We start from the raw sequence: 15,564 nt of genomic DNA, 5'->3' as shown, positions 1-15,564 counted from the left end.
TTGGCTCTGACCTGGAGCCTGGCTGGACTCGGGGGCCGAGAGAGCGCAGTCGGGGATTGTGGCAGCATCTATGAGGCATCAGGGAGGATCTCAGCTCCACGTGCCACTGTCATCTTGTCCCAGCCACAAGTACATCACTCAGCCTCCTCAGGGAGCTCCCTTTCCAGGTCTTTCACTTGACAAAAGTGTTTATGGTAGCACCTGGTACTCTTGGGGCTGGCCTCCCCAGTGTGCCCCCTGGCTGGTCTTGGGGCCCCACTATAAAGCGATCAGTCCCCCGTGTCTTCCCCACCACCTACTTACCTCACAGAACTACTGAGGGGATGTGAAGTAACATGGGATAAGGCATTTTGGAAATTATAAACCACCAGCAAAGAAGGATTATTAATGTAAAAAATGATAATTTAAGCCCAAATTTCCCTAGTTCGTAATTTCACACCAATGATGGAAGGCTCAGAAACTCAAATGTCTTCCACCAATGAAACAGGATGGGAAGCGGAAACAGGCAACGTCACCAAAGCAGGGCGGCCACCGTGGCTAACGGGAACCCAGTCCCAAGATCCAAACAGTTTGGGTAAAATTCTCCCAAGTTTTAAACAGAATTTGTAATTCTAAAACATGTAGAACTCCATGCAGGTCAAAGTAGCCACGTCTGTAAGCAGGGTCCAGTCTGGGCAGCTCCTCTCTGTGACTCATTGGGAGGTCAGGTCTGGGAATACCTGGGCCCTCAGCAACCCGAGTCCTTTTAGAGTCACCGAAGGGGTCTGCACAGCCTCCCGGAATCCGCCCACCCTCCCCACCAGACAGAGGATGGAGACGGGAGACTGACCAGTGGGCTGGATGTTGACCACGGTCCCCTCGGAACGCTTTCGGGTCATGGGGTACCATGAGCCGTCGGGGTCCTGGATCCACTCGGCCGCCTCGCAGTAGAACTCGCCCTGGTCGAAGGGCTGCAGGTGGAAGATGGTGAGGCGGAAGGTGCTGGCCCCCAGCTTGTCCAGACGCACCTCCCCCAGGCTCTGCCTCTGCGCGTAGTCACTGCTGGACTGCAGCACAAAATCCCGGCTCAGGGAAATGACCTCCACCGGCTTCTCGCCGCCCCTCTGCCGGAGCCAGGCCACAGACAGGTGGCTGTGCTGCAGTGTCTCCGTGGCCACCTCGCAAGTGAGCTCCAGGGGGTCCTGCTCCACTTTGTGCATGGTCTGCGGCACAGCGGTGGTCTGCAGAGAGTCCGGGATCACTGCAACACAGAAGCGGCCCGAGGGCGCGGTCACAAGGCCACAGATCTTACACTCACAAGGGCGAAACTCCCACCCACTCTGCCTTCCACCATCACTGCAGGGCCACCAAGGTCCTCCAGGTGACCCAGACACAGAACGAGCTTTCTGTCTGGATTTGGGCTGCAATTTGGGGGCACTTAACACTTACCGGTTTGGTACCTCAGCTAAAAAGTGAGGTTGTATTTCGTTTTATGTAATAAATGAACTCCCTGAAGATACCACGTAAGAGGAATTTTTTGCTAAGTCAAATGAGATTTTGTTGTTCACGGTGGGAGTGCTTCCAGACACTTTAAGTTAGTTGGCTTCTGACTGATCTTCAAAGAGAAAGAGTTTCTGGCACTTGGAGTTTCACATTTCCACACATCTTGCTCATTTTCTCCATTCTCGTCACCCCACGCCCACATTCCCCCAACTCACTTCAGCAATGCAGTGCTCTAGGAAGGCTATTTTTTTTTTTTAAACAGTTATGGTAGAGAAAAAAAGCAGCATTCTCGACTTTTTCGTAGGTTTCATTTTCATACAAGTCATGTGTCACCATGTGTCATGCTCATGCACTAGAAGTACGGGGACGGGCCAGGCGAGTGAAGAGATTTCCCTGTGGTCCCTCGGTCAGAATTTTACTCTGGAGACGAAACATCACCCCCCACCACCGCAGGCTGACAAGGCCACCCCAATCACAACTAGGCTGTGTCTTCTCACCACGCTCAGCCCAGGGCTGGATCTCACAGGCCTCCTGTTGGGATGAAGACTTGTCAGAGAAAGGAAAAGGAGCCGAAGGAAGCCTGCGGTGGAGGGAGTGGGGAGATTCCATTGCAGGCTGCTCTGGGCCACAATGCTTGCCACTGTGACGGGTGAAAATCTTAATTTCCAGCTTTTCTTACCACAATTAAGCCTGGAAATTATGACTTGGACAGAAAAACAGAATAGCCTCAATATGTCTGACCCTTCACAATGGCAAAGAGTGTGGCCCAGAGCCATCCACACTGAAATCTCCCTTCTCCCTCCTTCTCTGGCTCCCTCCATTGCCCACGGCGCACCAGGCCAAGGGAGGCAGCCGGTGCACATTCCTTACTCTGGAGCCAAAGGACACACAGACCCACTCCAGGTCTGAGCAAAGTCCTGCAGCTGCATTTGCTTCCTGACTCAGCAGCGCCCCCAGCGGCTCAGAGCCCATCCAAAGGGCCATCATGTCCTAGAGGTTTCACCCACTGCCAGCTGATGTCATAGGCCCTGTCTTCCTCGTCATTTCTTCAGCTCATCAACCACAAACATCTGTGCCTTATATGTTCATATCCCTTTCACCAGCTAGAAGGTCCGTCAACCTTCTCTGACAGTCTTAGCATCGGTGTTAGATCTCCTTTAAGCTTCAGCTTCAACCTCCTATTACTCGTAAGTTGAACACACAAACTCGGTTCACTTACCTGTTGATCTCTGAAATACTTGGGGAGCTTTGGGTTCTTCTTTTAAAGTCAAATAAAACTTCACTATAAAAGAAGTGACTCACTGTTGTGGACTGAAGGTTTATGTCCCCCAGATTCCTATGTTGAAACCTAATCCCCAGGGTGATGGTACCTGGAGATGAGGCCTCTGGGAGGTGATTCGGTCATGAGGGTGGAGCCCTCGTGAATGGAATTAGTGCCCTTACAAAGGGATCAGACAGCCCCCTCGTTCCCTCTCTGCCGTGTAAGGAGACAAGAAGTCAGCAGTCTGCAACCCCCAAGAGGGCCCTCACCAGAGCCAACCCTGCTGGCTCCCTGATCTCAGACTTCCAGCCTCCAGAACTGTGAGAAATAAATGCTTGTTGTCGAAGCACCCAGTACATTCTATGATTTATTACAGCAGCAAACTGACTATGACACTCAGGCAGGACACCGGCCGTGTGAACACAGTCACCTCCTTACCCACGAGGTTCATCTTGGCACTGTAACTCCCAAAGTACCGCTCATCGGTGTTGGGCGTGTGGCACTCATACTCCCCGGCATCCCGGGCCTGGAGATCGGTGATGTGCAGTAAGGCCGAGTTCCCCTGGACTCTGTCCACGTAGATCTTCTTGCTGCGGACACGCTGGGTGTAGATGGCGTAAGGGAAAGAAGGGTCCATGGTGCTGACAATCTGGACCTCGCGCTCGGGGGCGGAGGGCAGGTAAATGGACCACTGGAAATTCTGCTCGGGAGGCCCCTGGTAGCCACTCACGTTGCACCAGATGGTGATGTGGGAGCCCTCCGTGCGGTACAAGGGCCCTTCCTGGACGGCGACTTGCCGCTGCGCTGACACTACCCCTGTGCGGGAGACACAAACAACAGGCTCACTTACTTCTCGGACCAAAATGCAAAGCAGGCAGCAATCTTCAAAGGGTTTGTTATTCGTGTGACATGATCATAATATAAATAGCTCACTGGCCCTTTCTGAGGTGCTCTGTGATTTATAAATATTAATTAAAACACTCTGTGGTAAAGCGCTGGCCCTAATTTGCATATATGGGAATTTGATCATGCGAGGACAGGGCTGTTACTTATTCAATGGTTGCCCTTTGGGAATTTCACTTAGTTCCTCTGTCATTTATGCAGCAGTTTTATATCTATTTATTAATGCTGTTTATAAAGTTTTAATAAAATGAGCAGGAAAAGTTGAATCCTTGGCACTTCAAAGGAAAACAAATAAAAGCAACCATCTTGCAAGCTGGCTGAAATGAAACGACTAGAGGGCTGGTGGGGGGTAGACCTGGGGCCTTTCTTTGGTGTGGCACCCTTGCTCTCCAAGGTCGCTGCTCCCGGGACACCACGGAGAGGCGCATCTCCTACATCCTCTTGCCTCGGCGAGCAGAGGCAGAGCTGAGCCCCTGCAGTCTGCTTCTGTTCTGAGCAGACACCAACAGGAATCTGAGGGGCTGAAGCAGATCCTGTCGCCCAGATGCCCACACACTGCCGATGGGGGCAACTGACAGCGCAGCCCCATAACAAGGAAGTCAGGCCACCCTGGAGACCACGGCCCTGGTTCACCACTGGCCATCCCACCTTCTGGTCAGGATGTGCTTCTTCAGATGGCCTTGGCCTGCCTTCTCCGTGTCCCCCTCGCAGACATGGGGGTGGGAAACATACTTTGCTTTCTCATTCCATGCCAGCATAATTGATTCCACCCGAGGCACTGAGAAGGTGGGAGGGACCGCACCCCTTGGCCTTGCCCTCTGCAGCAGCAGGGCACAGTGGTGTGCCAGAAAGAGCCGCTGAGTGCTAGTCGCAGCCCTGCCCGGAACTGGAGCTGGCTGTGTCATCTTGCACAAGCTGTTTCTCCTATCTGGACCTTGATCTCTTCATCCATAAAATGATTTCTAAGGTGGCTTTGGGGGAGGCTAGCACATGTGCCAATGCTGGCCTTGTCACTTATTACTGTGACCTTGGATAAGTTACTTAACCTCTCCAAGCCTCAGTTTTCTCCTCTGTAAGATGGGGATAATAAGTGTGCCTCATAGAGCTCTCCAAAAGACTGAATAAGACCACATCTGTAAAGCGTCTTGCACAGGGCCTAGCCCATAATTAGTCCTTAATAAAGAGCTGCTACCTAGGGCCCCTCTGGCTGGAACATTCCGGGGCTCTGGATCCATGGAGGACAGGGTTTTGGCCAGAGATCCCTCAAGGACACGCCAATGGCCTCTTGACAATGACACCATCTCTGGGCCACCCACCTCCACCCACAGCTGCAGCCCAGCCCCACTCCCACTCCCAGGAAAGCTTCCCCCATGCCACCTCCAAAAGGGACTCACCGCTGTCCCAGTATAAACCTATCTGAAGTGGACTCAGCTGGGGAACAGCTGGGACCACTCAAATCCTGGTGGGATGCAACTCTAAGCCCAGCCCAGGGGATGATTGTGCCTCAAAGCAAGCTGATCTAATCTAAAACAGACCCTACAAGGAAGGCCTGTGGCTTATAAACTTTTTTTTCGTGCAGAACCTTTCCTCCTAAACAAAATTTTACATCTTGGCTTCAGCAACAGAAGCGAGGAAAGTGAAAAGGGAGGAGGGTGGGGGCAGCTGGCAAATCACTAGAGCAAAGTAGTCTGTGAATTTACTTGATACATTCTAGTTGACAGCATCCATGACTACATTGAAGGTCATCGAGAAGATAGCTCATTAGTTATTTTCAGCAAGTTAAAATTTGGTGTATAACATTTTTAATATGCGTACTCTATGACAATTTAAAAAATATACATATAGTGATACTTGAACCAAATGTTTGCAGTACTTTAGACATGAAGAATTTTGAAAACAATTTAACTACATTCATAACACTGAGGTCTCCCTGCATTTCAGCGTTCTAAGACAGAACTCCCTACCCACAGCAGAGAAGGCTGGAGGATGGTCAGGATGAGCCAGCATCTTTCTTTAAGGCACTACTTCTCAACCTTAGACCCATACTGGAATCATCTGGAGAGCTTTAAAAAATAACAGGGCCTGGACCCCACTCCACATAACTGGTCTGACATGCAGAAGCCTGGGCATTAGGAGCTTTAAAGACTCTAACACATAGCAGTGTCAAGAACTAAGTTTTAAGATGTCTCTGCTTGTTACAAACTACTATACATAAAACAGAATAACAACAAGGTCCTACTGTATAGCACAGGGAACTATATTCAATATCTTATAAGAAACCATAATGGAAAAGAATATATATGTGTGTGTGTGTGTGTGTGTATATACACACACACATATATATGTATAACTGAATCACGTTGCTGTACACCTGAAACTAACACAACATTGTAAATCAACTACACTTCAATAAAAAATGAAAAAAAAAAAAGATGTCTGTCTACTGAGCGCCAACCAGGTACCCAAATTAAAGAACAAATCCTAACTGAAGGCTCTCAATAGCTTTGAGCTCCTCCCTTCTGCAAAGACTCTTCACTGAGTTGGGTCAAGAGAGTTTCATTCTCCTCTAGTGAATGGGCAGAAGAAAGCAGCTGAAGGCCATTGGATACCGGCCCCTGTGATGCAATACTGAGCTCACTCAGAGTGCCTTCTGCCCACAGACCTTACAGAAGCACTTCATCAGGGGATCATACACATTATTCCCCTGGAAGCTAAACAGTGTTAAGTGGCCTGAACAAGCCAGGGCATCAGGGTCAGAACAATCTGTCCAAGCTGGAAGCAAGTTATAAACAGCCCTGGCAAATAAATAAACAGATACTAGACTGTACTTAAACCACACACTTTCAGCTGTACCTGCTTATTAAATATCTCCTTAATTTCCTTCCCACCCCACAAAGGGCCTTTGACCCCTGAAAATAAAGCTGCACTTAGGAAGTGGACCTTAACATAGAAATAGAAATTAAGTTTTTCTTCTCAGCAGTTTAATTCCCCTTCCGTATTCCACTTTCCCCATTTCCTTCTCCTGGTACTGCCTCTGCTGTCCAGATCTCATTTTCTTAGATGATGCTGCCTTCAAAAAGACCCATGTCCCCAATTCTGGCCAAGGCATCCCCCGACCCCACTGCCCCTTCCATCTTCCCTCTCAGCCTACAACAGGATGTTCTTCCAGGCAGAGATCACTTTTTTTAAGTAACATTTTTTTTTTTTATTTCAGACATCTCTGTACTCTTTGAATTATTTTACAATAAGCAAATATCACTTTTATAAATTAAAAAAGATCAAAGTATTATATATAACTGCATAAAAAGGTCTAGACACAAAGGGCAGAAAAAGAGTGGGAGACAAAAACAGGAAGAAAAAACAAGGGCAACAAAAAATAGTAATGAATATGGTAGATATTAAACCAAACTATATCAATAATCACTTTGAATGTCAATGGTCTAAATGCATCAATTAAAAGACAGAGATTGTCAGAGTGGATGAAAGACACGACCCAACTATATCTTGTCTACAAGAAACTCACCTTAAACATAAAGACGTACAGATTAAAAGGAAATGGATTGAGAAAAATATACCATGTTAACACTAATCAAAAGAAAGCTGGAATAGCTATATTAATTTTAGACAGAGTAAAGTAAAGAAAATTATCAGGAATGAAGAAGGACATTATATAATGAATAAAGGAGTCAATTCTCCAAGAAGACATAACAGTTCCTATTGTGTATACACATAATAACAGATCATCAAACTACATGAGGCAAAAACTGGTAATAGATCAGAGTTGGTGACTTTAGCACTGCTCGATCAGAAATGGACAGATCCAGTAAGCAGAAAATCATAGTTGAATTCAACACCACCTTCAATCAACTGTCTATAATAGACACCTACAGACTACTTCATCCAATGAACATTCTTCTCAAATTCACATGGAGCATTCACCAAGACAGACCACATTCTGGGCCATAAAATACCGCTTAACAAATTTGAAAAATAGAAATCCTACAACGTCTGCTGGTAGACCACAATGGAATTTAAGTAGAAATCAGTAACAGAAAGATAACTAGGAAATCCCAAAATATGTGGAGATTAAACAACACACTTCTAAGTAACACATGGGTCACAAAAAAATTTTCAAGAGACATTAAAAAATTTTAAACTAAATGAAAATTAATATACAACTTATCAAAAGCTGTGATATGCAGGGAGTGATTAGACGAAAATTTATAGCATTGAATTAGAAAAGAAGAAAACTCTTAAGTCAATAATCTGAGTTTCCACCTTAGGAAACTAGGAAAAGAAGAGCAAGATAAACGCAAAGGAACCAAAAGAAGTAACAATTAAAGCAGAAATCAATAAAATTAAAAAAGAAAATTAATAGAGAAAAATCAATGAAAGCAAAAACTGGTTCTCTGAAAAAAAATCAATAAAATAAATAAGCCCCTAGCCAGGCTAATAAAATAAGGGGACAGAAATTATTAATATCCAAAATGAAAGAGAGGAAATCGCTTTGAGATTCCACAGAAATTAAAAGAATAATAAAGGAATCTTATGACCACAAATCTGATAACCTAGATGAAATGAACCAATTCCTTGAAATACACAGTCTGCAAAAACTCACACAGGAAGCAAAGATGATCTGAGTAAGTCTACACCTATTAAAGATATTGAATCCATAATTAATAACCTTCCAAAACAGAAAGCACCAAGCCCAGATGGAGTCACAGGTGAATTCTACCATACATTCAAGGAAGAAATTTTATCAATTCTCTACAATTTCTTTCATAGGACAGAAACAGAGATTATTTCCTCCTAACTCAATCAATTAAAGAGGCCAGCATGGCCTTAATGCCACAACCAACAAAGGCATTACAAGAAAACTGCAGACCATATTTCTCATGAACAAAGATGCAAAAATCCTCAACAAAATATTAGCAAATCAAACCCAAAAAGTACAAAAAGAATTACATACCATAACCAAGTGGGATTCATCCCAGGTACACTTGTTCAACATTCAAAAATCAATTAATGTAATACATCACGTTTATCAAACTAAAAAAGAAAAATCACATGATCATATCAACAGATGCAGAAAAGACATTTGACAAAATTCAACATCCATTCACTACGAAAACTCTCAGGTAACTAAGACCAGAGGAGAACTTTCTCAACTTAAAGATTATCTACAAAAAAAAAAACCTACAGCTAACCTATACTTAATGGTGAGAAACTAGAAGCTTCCCACTAAGATCAGGAATAATGCAAAGATGTCCCTTCTCACCATTCCTTTTCCATAAGGCAAGAAAAAGAATTAAAAAGGTATACATATTGGGAAAGAAGACATAAAACTGTATTTGTTCAAATCTGAAAGAACTGACCAAAACCTCTGGAATTAATAAGCAATTATAGCAAGATTACAGGATACAAGGTTATACAGATTACAGGTATACCACAGTCAACTGCTTTTCTATATACCAATAAAGAACAAATGGAATTTAAAATTAAAAGCACAACACCATTTACATTAGCACTATAAATATAGTCAACCTGATCTCTGACATAGGGCAAAGGCAAAAACAATGGAATAAAGATAGTCTCTTCAATAAATGGTGTTCAGACAACTAGACATTCACATACAAAATGAATCTAGACATAGACCTTATGCCATTCACAAAAATGAACTCAAAATAGATCACAGACCTAACTGTAAAATGCAAAACTATAAAACTCCTGGAAGGTAACATAGGAGAAAACCCAGATGACCTTGGGTATGGTGATGTCTTTTTCAAATCCAACACCAAAGGCACGATTCATGAAAGAAATAATTGATAAGCTGGCCTTCATTAAAATTTAAAACTTCTGCTTTGTGAAAGACAGTATCAAGAGAATTAGAAACAAGACACAGACTGGGAGAAAATATTTGCAAAAGACACATCTGATAAAGAACTGTTATGCCAAATATAAAATAAACTCTTAAAGCAATAAGAAAAAAACCAACCTGATTAAAAAGTGGGCCAAAGACCTTAAGAGACACCTTGCTAAAGAAGACATAAGATGGCAATTAAGCATGTGAAAGGAGGCTCTACATTATATGTCATCAAGGAAATGCAAATTAAAACAAAAATGAGATACTACTACACACCTACTGGAATGGCCAAAATCTGAAACACTAACCCCACCAAATGCTGGTGAGGATGTGGAGCAAAAGGAACATTTATTCAGTGCTGGTGGAAATGCAAAATGGTATTGATGCTCTGGAAGACAGTTTCATTGGTATCTTGTAAAACTAACCATACTTTAACCATTCAATTCAGCAATCGTGCTCCTTGGCATTTATGCAAAGAAACTGAAAACTTCTGTCTACACAAAATCCTGCACATGGATATTTACATCATCTCTCTTCATGTCTGCCAAGACTAGGAAGCAAACAAGATGTCCCTCAGTAAGTGAGTGCATAAACAAACTGTGTTACACTCAGACAATGGAATATTATTCAGCACCAAAAAGAAATGGGCTATCAACCCATGAAAAGAAATAGGAACTTGAAATTACATATTATGAAGTGAAAGAAGCCAATGAAATAATGTTACACGCTGTGTAATTCCAAGTATATGATATTCTGGAAAAAGAAAAACTATGGAGACAAAAAGACCAGTGGTTGCGGAGGTGAGAGATATGAAGAGGCAGAGCACAAAGCAGTATTTTTAGGACAGTGAAAATACTCTGATATAATTGCGGATAAATGTCATTATACATTTGTCCAAACACACTGAATGTATAACACCAATAGTGAAACCTGAGATAAACTACAGACTTTGGGTGATTATGATGTATCAGTATAGGTTCACCCTTGGTTAAAAAATGTACCACTGTGGTGAGTGATGTTAATAATGTGGGAAGCATGCATGTGTGTGGACTAAGGGTACACAGGAAATCTCCATAACTTCCTCTCAATCTTGCTGTAAACCGAGAACTGCTCTAAAGAAAACAAAGTCCTTATATAAAGAACTCATACACCCAATAGCAAAGAAACAATCTGATTAAAAAATGGGCAGAAGATCTGAATAGACATTTTTCCAAAGAAGACACACAAATGGCCAACAGACACACGCAAAGATGTTCAACATCACTAATCAACAGGCAAATGAAAATCAAAATCACAATGAGACATCATTCACACCTCATAGAATGGCTACTATCAAGAAGACAAGAAATAACAAGTGTTGGCGAGGATGTAGAGAAAAGGGAACACTTGTGCACTGTTGGTGGGAATACAAATCAGTGCAGCCACTATGGAAAACAATGTGGAGGTTCCTTAAAAAAATTAAAAATACTACTACCATATGATCCAGAAATTCCACTTCTGGGTATTTATCCAAAAAACAGTAACTCAAAAACACATCTGCACCTCCATGTTCACTGCAGCATCATCTAGAGTAGCCAAGATATGGAAGCAACCTAAGTGTCTATCAATTGATGAATGAATAAAGAAAATGTGGTGTGTGTGTATATATATATGTATATATATATACATATATATATACACACACACACAATGGAATATTATTCAACCATAAAAAGGAGGAGACCCTACCATTTGCAACAACATGGGTAGACCTTGGGGGCATTAGGCAAGGGGTGAGGAGGTGGGAAATTGGTGAAAGTGGACAAAAGGTACAAAATTCCAATTATAAAACAAACAAGTCCTGGGGATACAATGTACAGCACAGTGACTATAGTTAATAATACTGTATTATGTATCTGAAAGTTGCTAGGAGAATAAATCTTAAAAGTTCTCATCGCAAGAAAAAGAAATCGTAACTCTGCGCGGCAATGGATGTTAACTAGGCTTCTTGTGGTGATCATCTTGAAACCAAGCAGGATCCTGTGGGGCCTTCCTGGGTACAAAAAGCCCCTCTGTGTTCCCCGTTTCTTGACTGTAGAGAAAAAGGCTTTACCCTCCTGGCCCTTCCCCAAGTTCCAAAGAGCAGACTTAGGCAGTTATTGATTAGAGAAGCAAGAAAATGCAGAAACAAAGGAAAGGCAGTCAAGCAAGAGAAGTAATGATAACTTAAACAATAGCTCAGAGATAAAACAGAGCCACCAGATTCCTACTTTCTCCTCAAAGGGTGTACAAAACAATCTGACGCATATCTCTGAGTTGTTCTGCAGGAACTAGGAACTCCATCCAGGTGGAAGACGGTGTCTGCACACTGACCACGAGCAGCAGACCCCAGACTGGCTGGAATCAGAAGGCTGATGACTAAGATTCCCAAGACATCATCCTGTTACCTCACCGCCAACCAATCAGAAGAAAGTCCACGAACTGACCACAACCTGCAATCCTCACCCGCAGCGTTGTCTTTAAAAACCCTTCCCTGAAAGCCATCAGGGGGCTCAGGTCTTCGGAGCACTAACTGCCTTCCGTGGCGCCTGCAACAAACGGCGTGCTTTCCTTCACCACAGCCCAGCGTCTGCTGGGCTCTGCTGTGCACGTCAGGGAAGCAGACCTGAGTTTGGTCCTGTGACAATTTCACAATATATACATATATCGGATCACTATGTTGTACACTTGAAACTAATACAATGTTATATGTCAATTATATCTCTGTAAAAACAATTCTTTTTAAAGAAAAGAAAATCTTAAAAAAAAAGAAAGAAAGAAAGAAAAGAAAAGAACTAGAAAGAACATGCTGGGTGATGGAATGGCAAGTGATTTTTATTTTCTGTTTTATCCTTACTCCTTCCCCCAATTCTCTGGCAAAGAGCATAATTAGGAAAAAAACATTTAACCAAAAATTTAAAAGAATGCATGACTTGCTATACAAAATTTCTTCTGTGTTGACTAACGTGCCATAATAAAAACTATGTATTTGATCTTCATCCCTGGTTCCTGGCCCAGAGCTCCTAAAACCCTTGGAATTTCATGAGTGACAGAGGGTCTTCTGTCATTCACAAGGAGCCCGTTTAACCAGACAGAAGTTTATGCTAATGAGGTAACTCTAGGTTAGATAGAGTCCAGGCAGGGAATGCCGTGCTTAGAGGGTTGGAATTTTCAGCCCCACTCCCTGAAATCCAGGGAGGAGGAAGGGATTGGAGGTTAAGGTAATCACTAATGGCCAACAATTTAATCAATCATGCCTACGTGATGCAATCCCTATGTTAAAAAAAAAACTAAGTGACAGGATTAGGAGAACTTTCAGGTCAATGTGCTGGGAGGGTGGCACAGCTGGAGAGGGCTGCGAAGCCACTCCCCCATGCCTTGCCTTTTGTACTGAATAGAGCTGACCTATGTGACCAATAGGAAATGCAAACATGATGCTGAACTTTGACTTCTGAAGCTAGGTCATAAAAAGACACTGGGGTCTCTGCCCTGCTGTCTGGGATCATGGTTTATGAGCATGGTATCTGAGGAAAGTCACATACCACGTCATGAGGACATCAAAGCAGCCCTATGCCAGGTCCACATGAGGCCTTATGCTGACAGCCAGCATGGAACCACTTCTTCCAGCCTCAGTCCAGCCTCTGGATGACTGTAGCCCCAGGTGACACCCCCCTGGGAGCCCCAGAGTCAGAGCTACCCAATTAATATCCCCCTGGATTCCTGATCCATAGAAACTGAGATAATAAATGTTTACTGTTGTTTCTGTGTATCATTTTTTGGTTTGGGGGTTTTGTTTTGTTTTGTTTTGCTTTAAAAATTTTATTCACAATTGCAGTAATTACTGGTTTAGCAGAACACAGTTTCTCCAAACAAGATTTCTATTTTAGGACAATCTTTTTTAGAGCAGTTCTACACTTACAATAAAATTGAGAAGGATTTTCTCTTCTTTAAAGTCTTAAGTTTTGGGGTAATTTGTTTTGTACCAATATATGACCATTATTGACACCTGTGGGTCTGAAGATTGAATGAAAAATTGTATTACATGCACTTGTGTGTTCTAGAAAAAGGCTTCATAAACTTCAAAAGATTCTCCAAGAGATTGAAGACCTAGAAAAAAAGATTACGAATCACTGTTTTAGAAAATAAATGGTCTGTGGGAAAGGCCATGTCCTTTTGGATTAGTTTTGATAGTCTCTAGTCACATAAACGTGTATCCCTTAACTAGTTTTCAAGATACTGCTCGTCCAAGTTTGCTCCTACTTTTTCCTTTGTGCTGAGTCCGAGACGAACCTGGCCAGGGGCAGTATGATTCAGGAGTTAGTGAGTAGGGAGGGGTCACTGCACCTGGGAAAGCCAGCTTCTCATGCATTTCTGGAACACGCCTCGGCTCAGGGACCCACATCTCTAAAGACAGGAACCAGCCTCTAAGTCCACCGTGCATAACTGAGCATGTCCAAGTGGCAGAAGGAATGAGCTCACCACTCCACATTCCCTGTCCCAGCTGTGGCGTCTGCAATCCTCAGCACTCAGTCAGCTGTCACACATTCTGCATGTGACTTGGCCACACTAGTATATCCCTTTATCTGTAACATGGGAATAATGTACCGCGTATCAATCTCAGAGGAAATCCTAGAGATCAAATAATACTGTGAAAGTCATCGAAAGAATATTTTAAAATTTCATCTTATTTCTACCAACGTTAGATGATAATCCCAAAACAGGAAAAAAATCTTTGAAAGTACAAAAGCATTAAAAAAAAATTAATGTTCAAATTTCAGTTAAAGATGTAAAACCGCATATGTAAAAATTTATGTTAAAAAAAAAAAACACTCTACCTAGAAAAATGACCAAACAAAACATTTAATGACATTGGACTGAATCTTTGTGTGGTGAGAATATGAATGATTCCCCCACCTCTGCCTTTTCCTTTCCTCTACTTTACCATTTTTAAAAATAAGCAAGTATGTGTTGTTATAAAATGAAGATAAATGGCTCTAATGATTATCACTTTAGTGTGTGAGGCACTTCCCTAACTGCTCTGCATACATCATCTCATTTAATCCTCACATCAACTAGGTGAGGTTGATTTCACTACAGCCACGCTTACCAGACGAGGAAATGGTCCTCCAGGTTAAGGCACTTTCTCCAGGACAAAGAACGTGACTAATAGTTTCCTTAGTCTGTGGCTCCCACTGAATGTGCTCGGTGAATATCAGTGATTAGTGATGACAAACCACCCACTGTGTTTTCCTGCCAACTTGGTTCTGAAGACTCTAATGGGGAATCTGCATGGCCTCATGTTTAAAATGCCAAACAGACCGGCCACGTGGTGGAGACAAGGCCAACCCAGAGCTTCACAGAATGGAAGGCCACACCAGTGACACGGTTGAGGATGCCAAGGGAGGAAAAAGAAGGGCCATGAGCTGAAAAGAACCTCCTTTGATCCCGTTCTGGACCAGAGGACAGACAGACACAGAGCGGGAGCCTCACCAACAAGGGGGAGTTACGTGTATTAACTAATTTTAACGCTCACAGCAAACCTATGTGGTAGATACTCTTAGGGACTTCACTTCACAGATGCAGGACCCGAGGCAAGGAGTGAAAAGGTTGGGGAGGGATGTCAACAAAGTCAGGCTGGAAACACCAGCAGGTAACAAGGAAGGCCCTGTTAGGTCAATGTCACCATCCTCCAAGGGCAGTGTGACCAAGGTCCTCACCCACTAGGGAGCCACAGAGCCAGGACGGCTCATGACTCAGCTTCCCCAGACCACAGGCACAAGGATTTACATCTGGGTCCTTACTTCCATCAAGAACATCCCTTGAAACAGCCGTCAACACCCCCATGATATGTGCAGAGGCACAACGCAGCAGCAGACCTGAAGGATGGAGTTAATTCTGGAATCTTCTCTCTCTCGGACCTCTCACAGCACAGGCAGGAGCTGTGAGACCTTGCTGGTTACTTAACCTCTCTGCACCTCAGCACCCTCATCTGGAAGTGATACACTCTTCACGGGGTTGCTGAAGGATTAAATGAGTT

At 43.4% G+C, this 15,564-nt stretch overlaps 1 protein-coding gene across 3 annotated transcripts in view; it reads right to left on the bottom strand.

Annotated features, from left to right (window-relative positions):
• The window catches only part of IGSF3 (immunoglobulin superfamily member 3), a 97,003-nt gene that overhangs the window by 39,254 nt on the left and 42,185 nt on the right, over nt 1-15,564 (bottom strand). For all 3 annotated transcript variants that reach the window (XM_032486958.1, XM_032486960.1, XM_032486959.1), the window contains exons 3-4: nt 3,182-3,559; nt 830-1,240 (exon numbers count right to left, since the gene is read on the bottom strand). In XM_032486958.1, coding sequence (XP_032342849.1) covers nt 830-1,240; nt 3,182-3,559 — 789 coding nt within the window. The remainder of the gene's footprint in view (nt 1-829; nt 1,241-3,181; nt 3,560-15,564) is intronic.

This window comes from Camelus ferus, chromosome 9 (genome assembly GCF_009834535.1).
Source record: "Camelus ferus isolate YT-003-E chromosome 9, BCGSAC_Cfer_1.0, whole genome shotgun sequence".
NCBI lineage: Eukaryota > Metazoa > Chordata > Mammalia > Artiodactyla > Camelidae > Camelus > Camelus ferus.
Note: the sequence above shows the minus strand (reverse complement) of the source record. Positions and strands in the feature narration are given on the sequence as shown.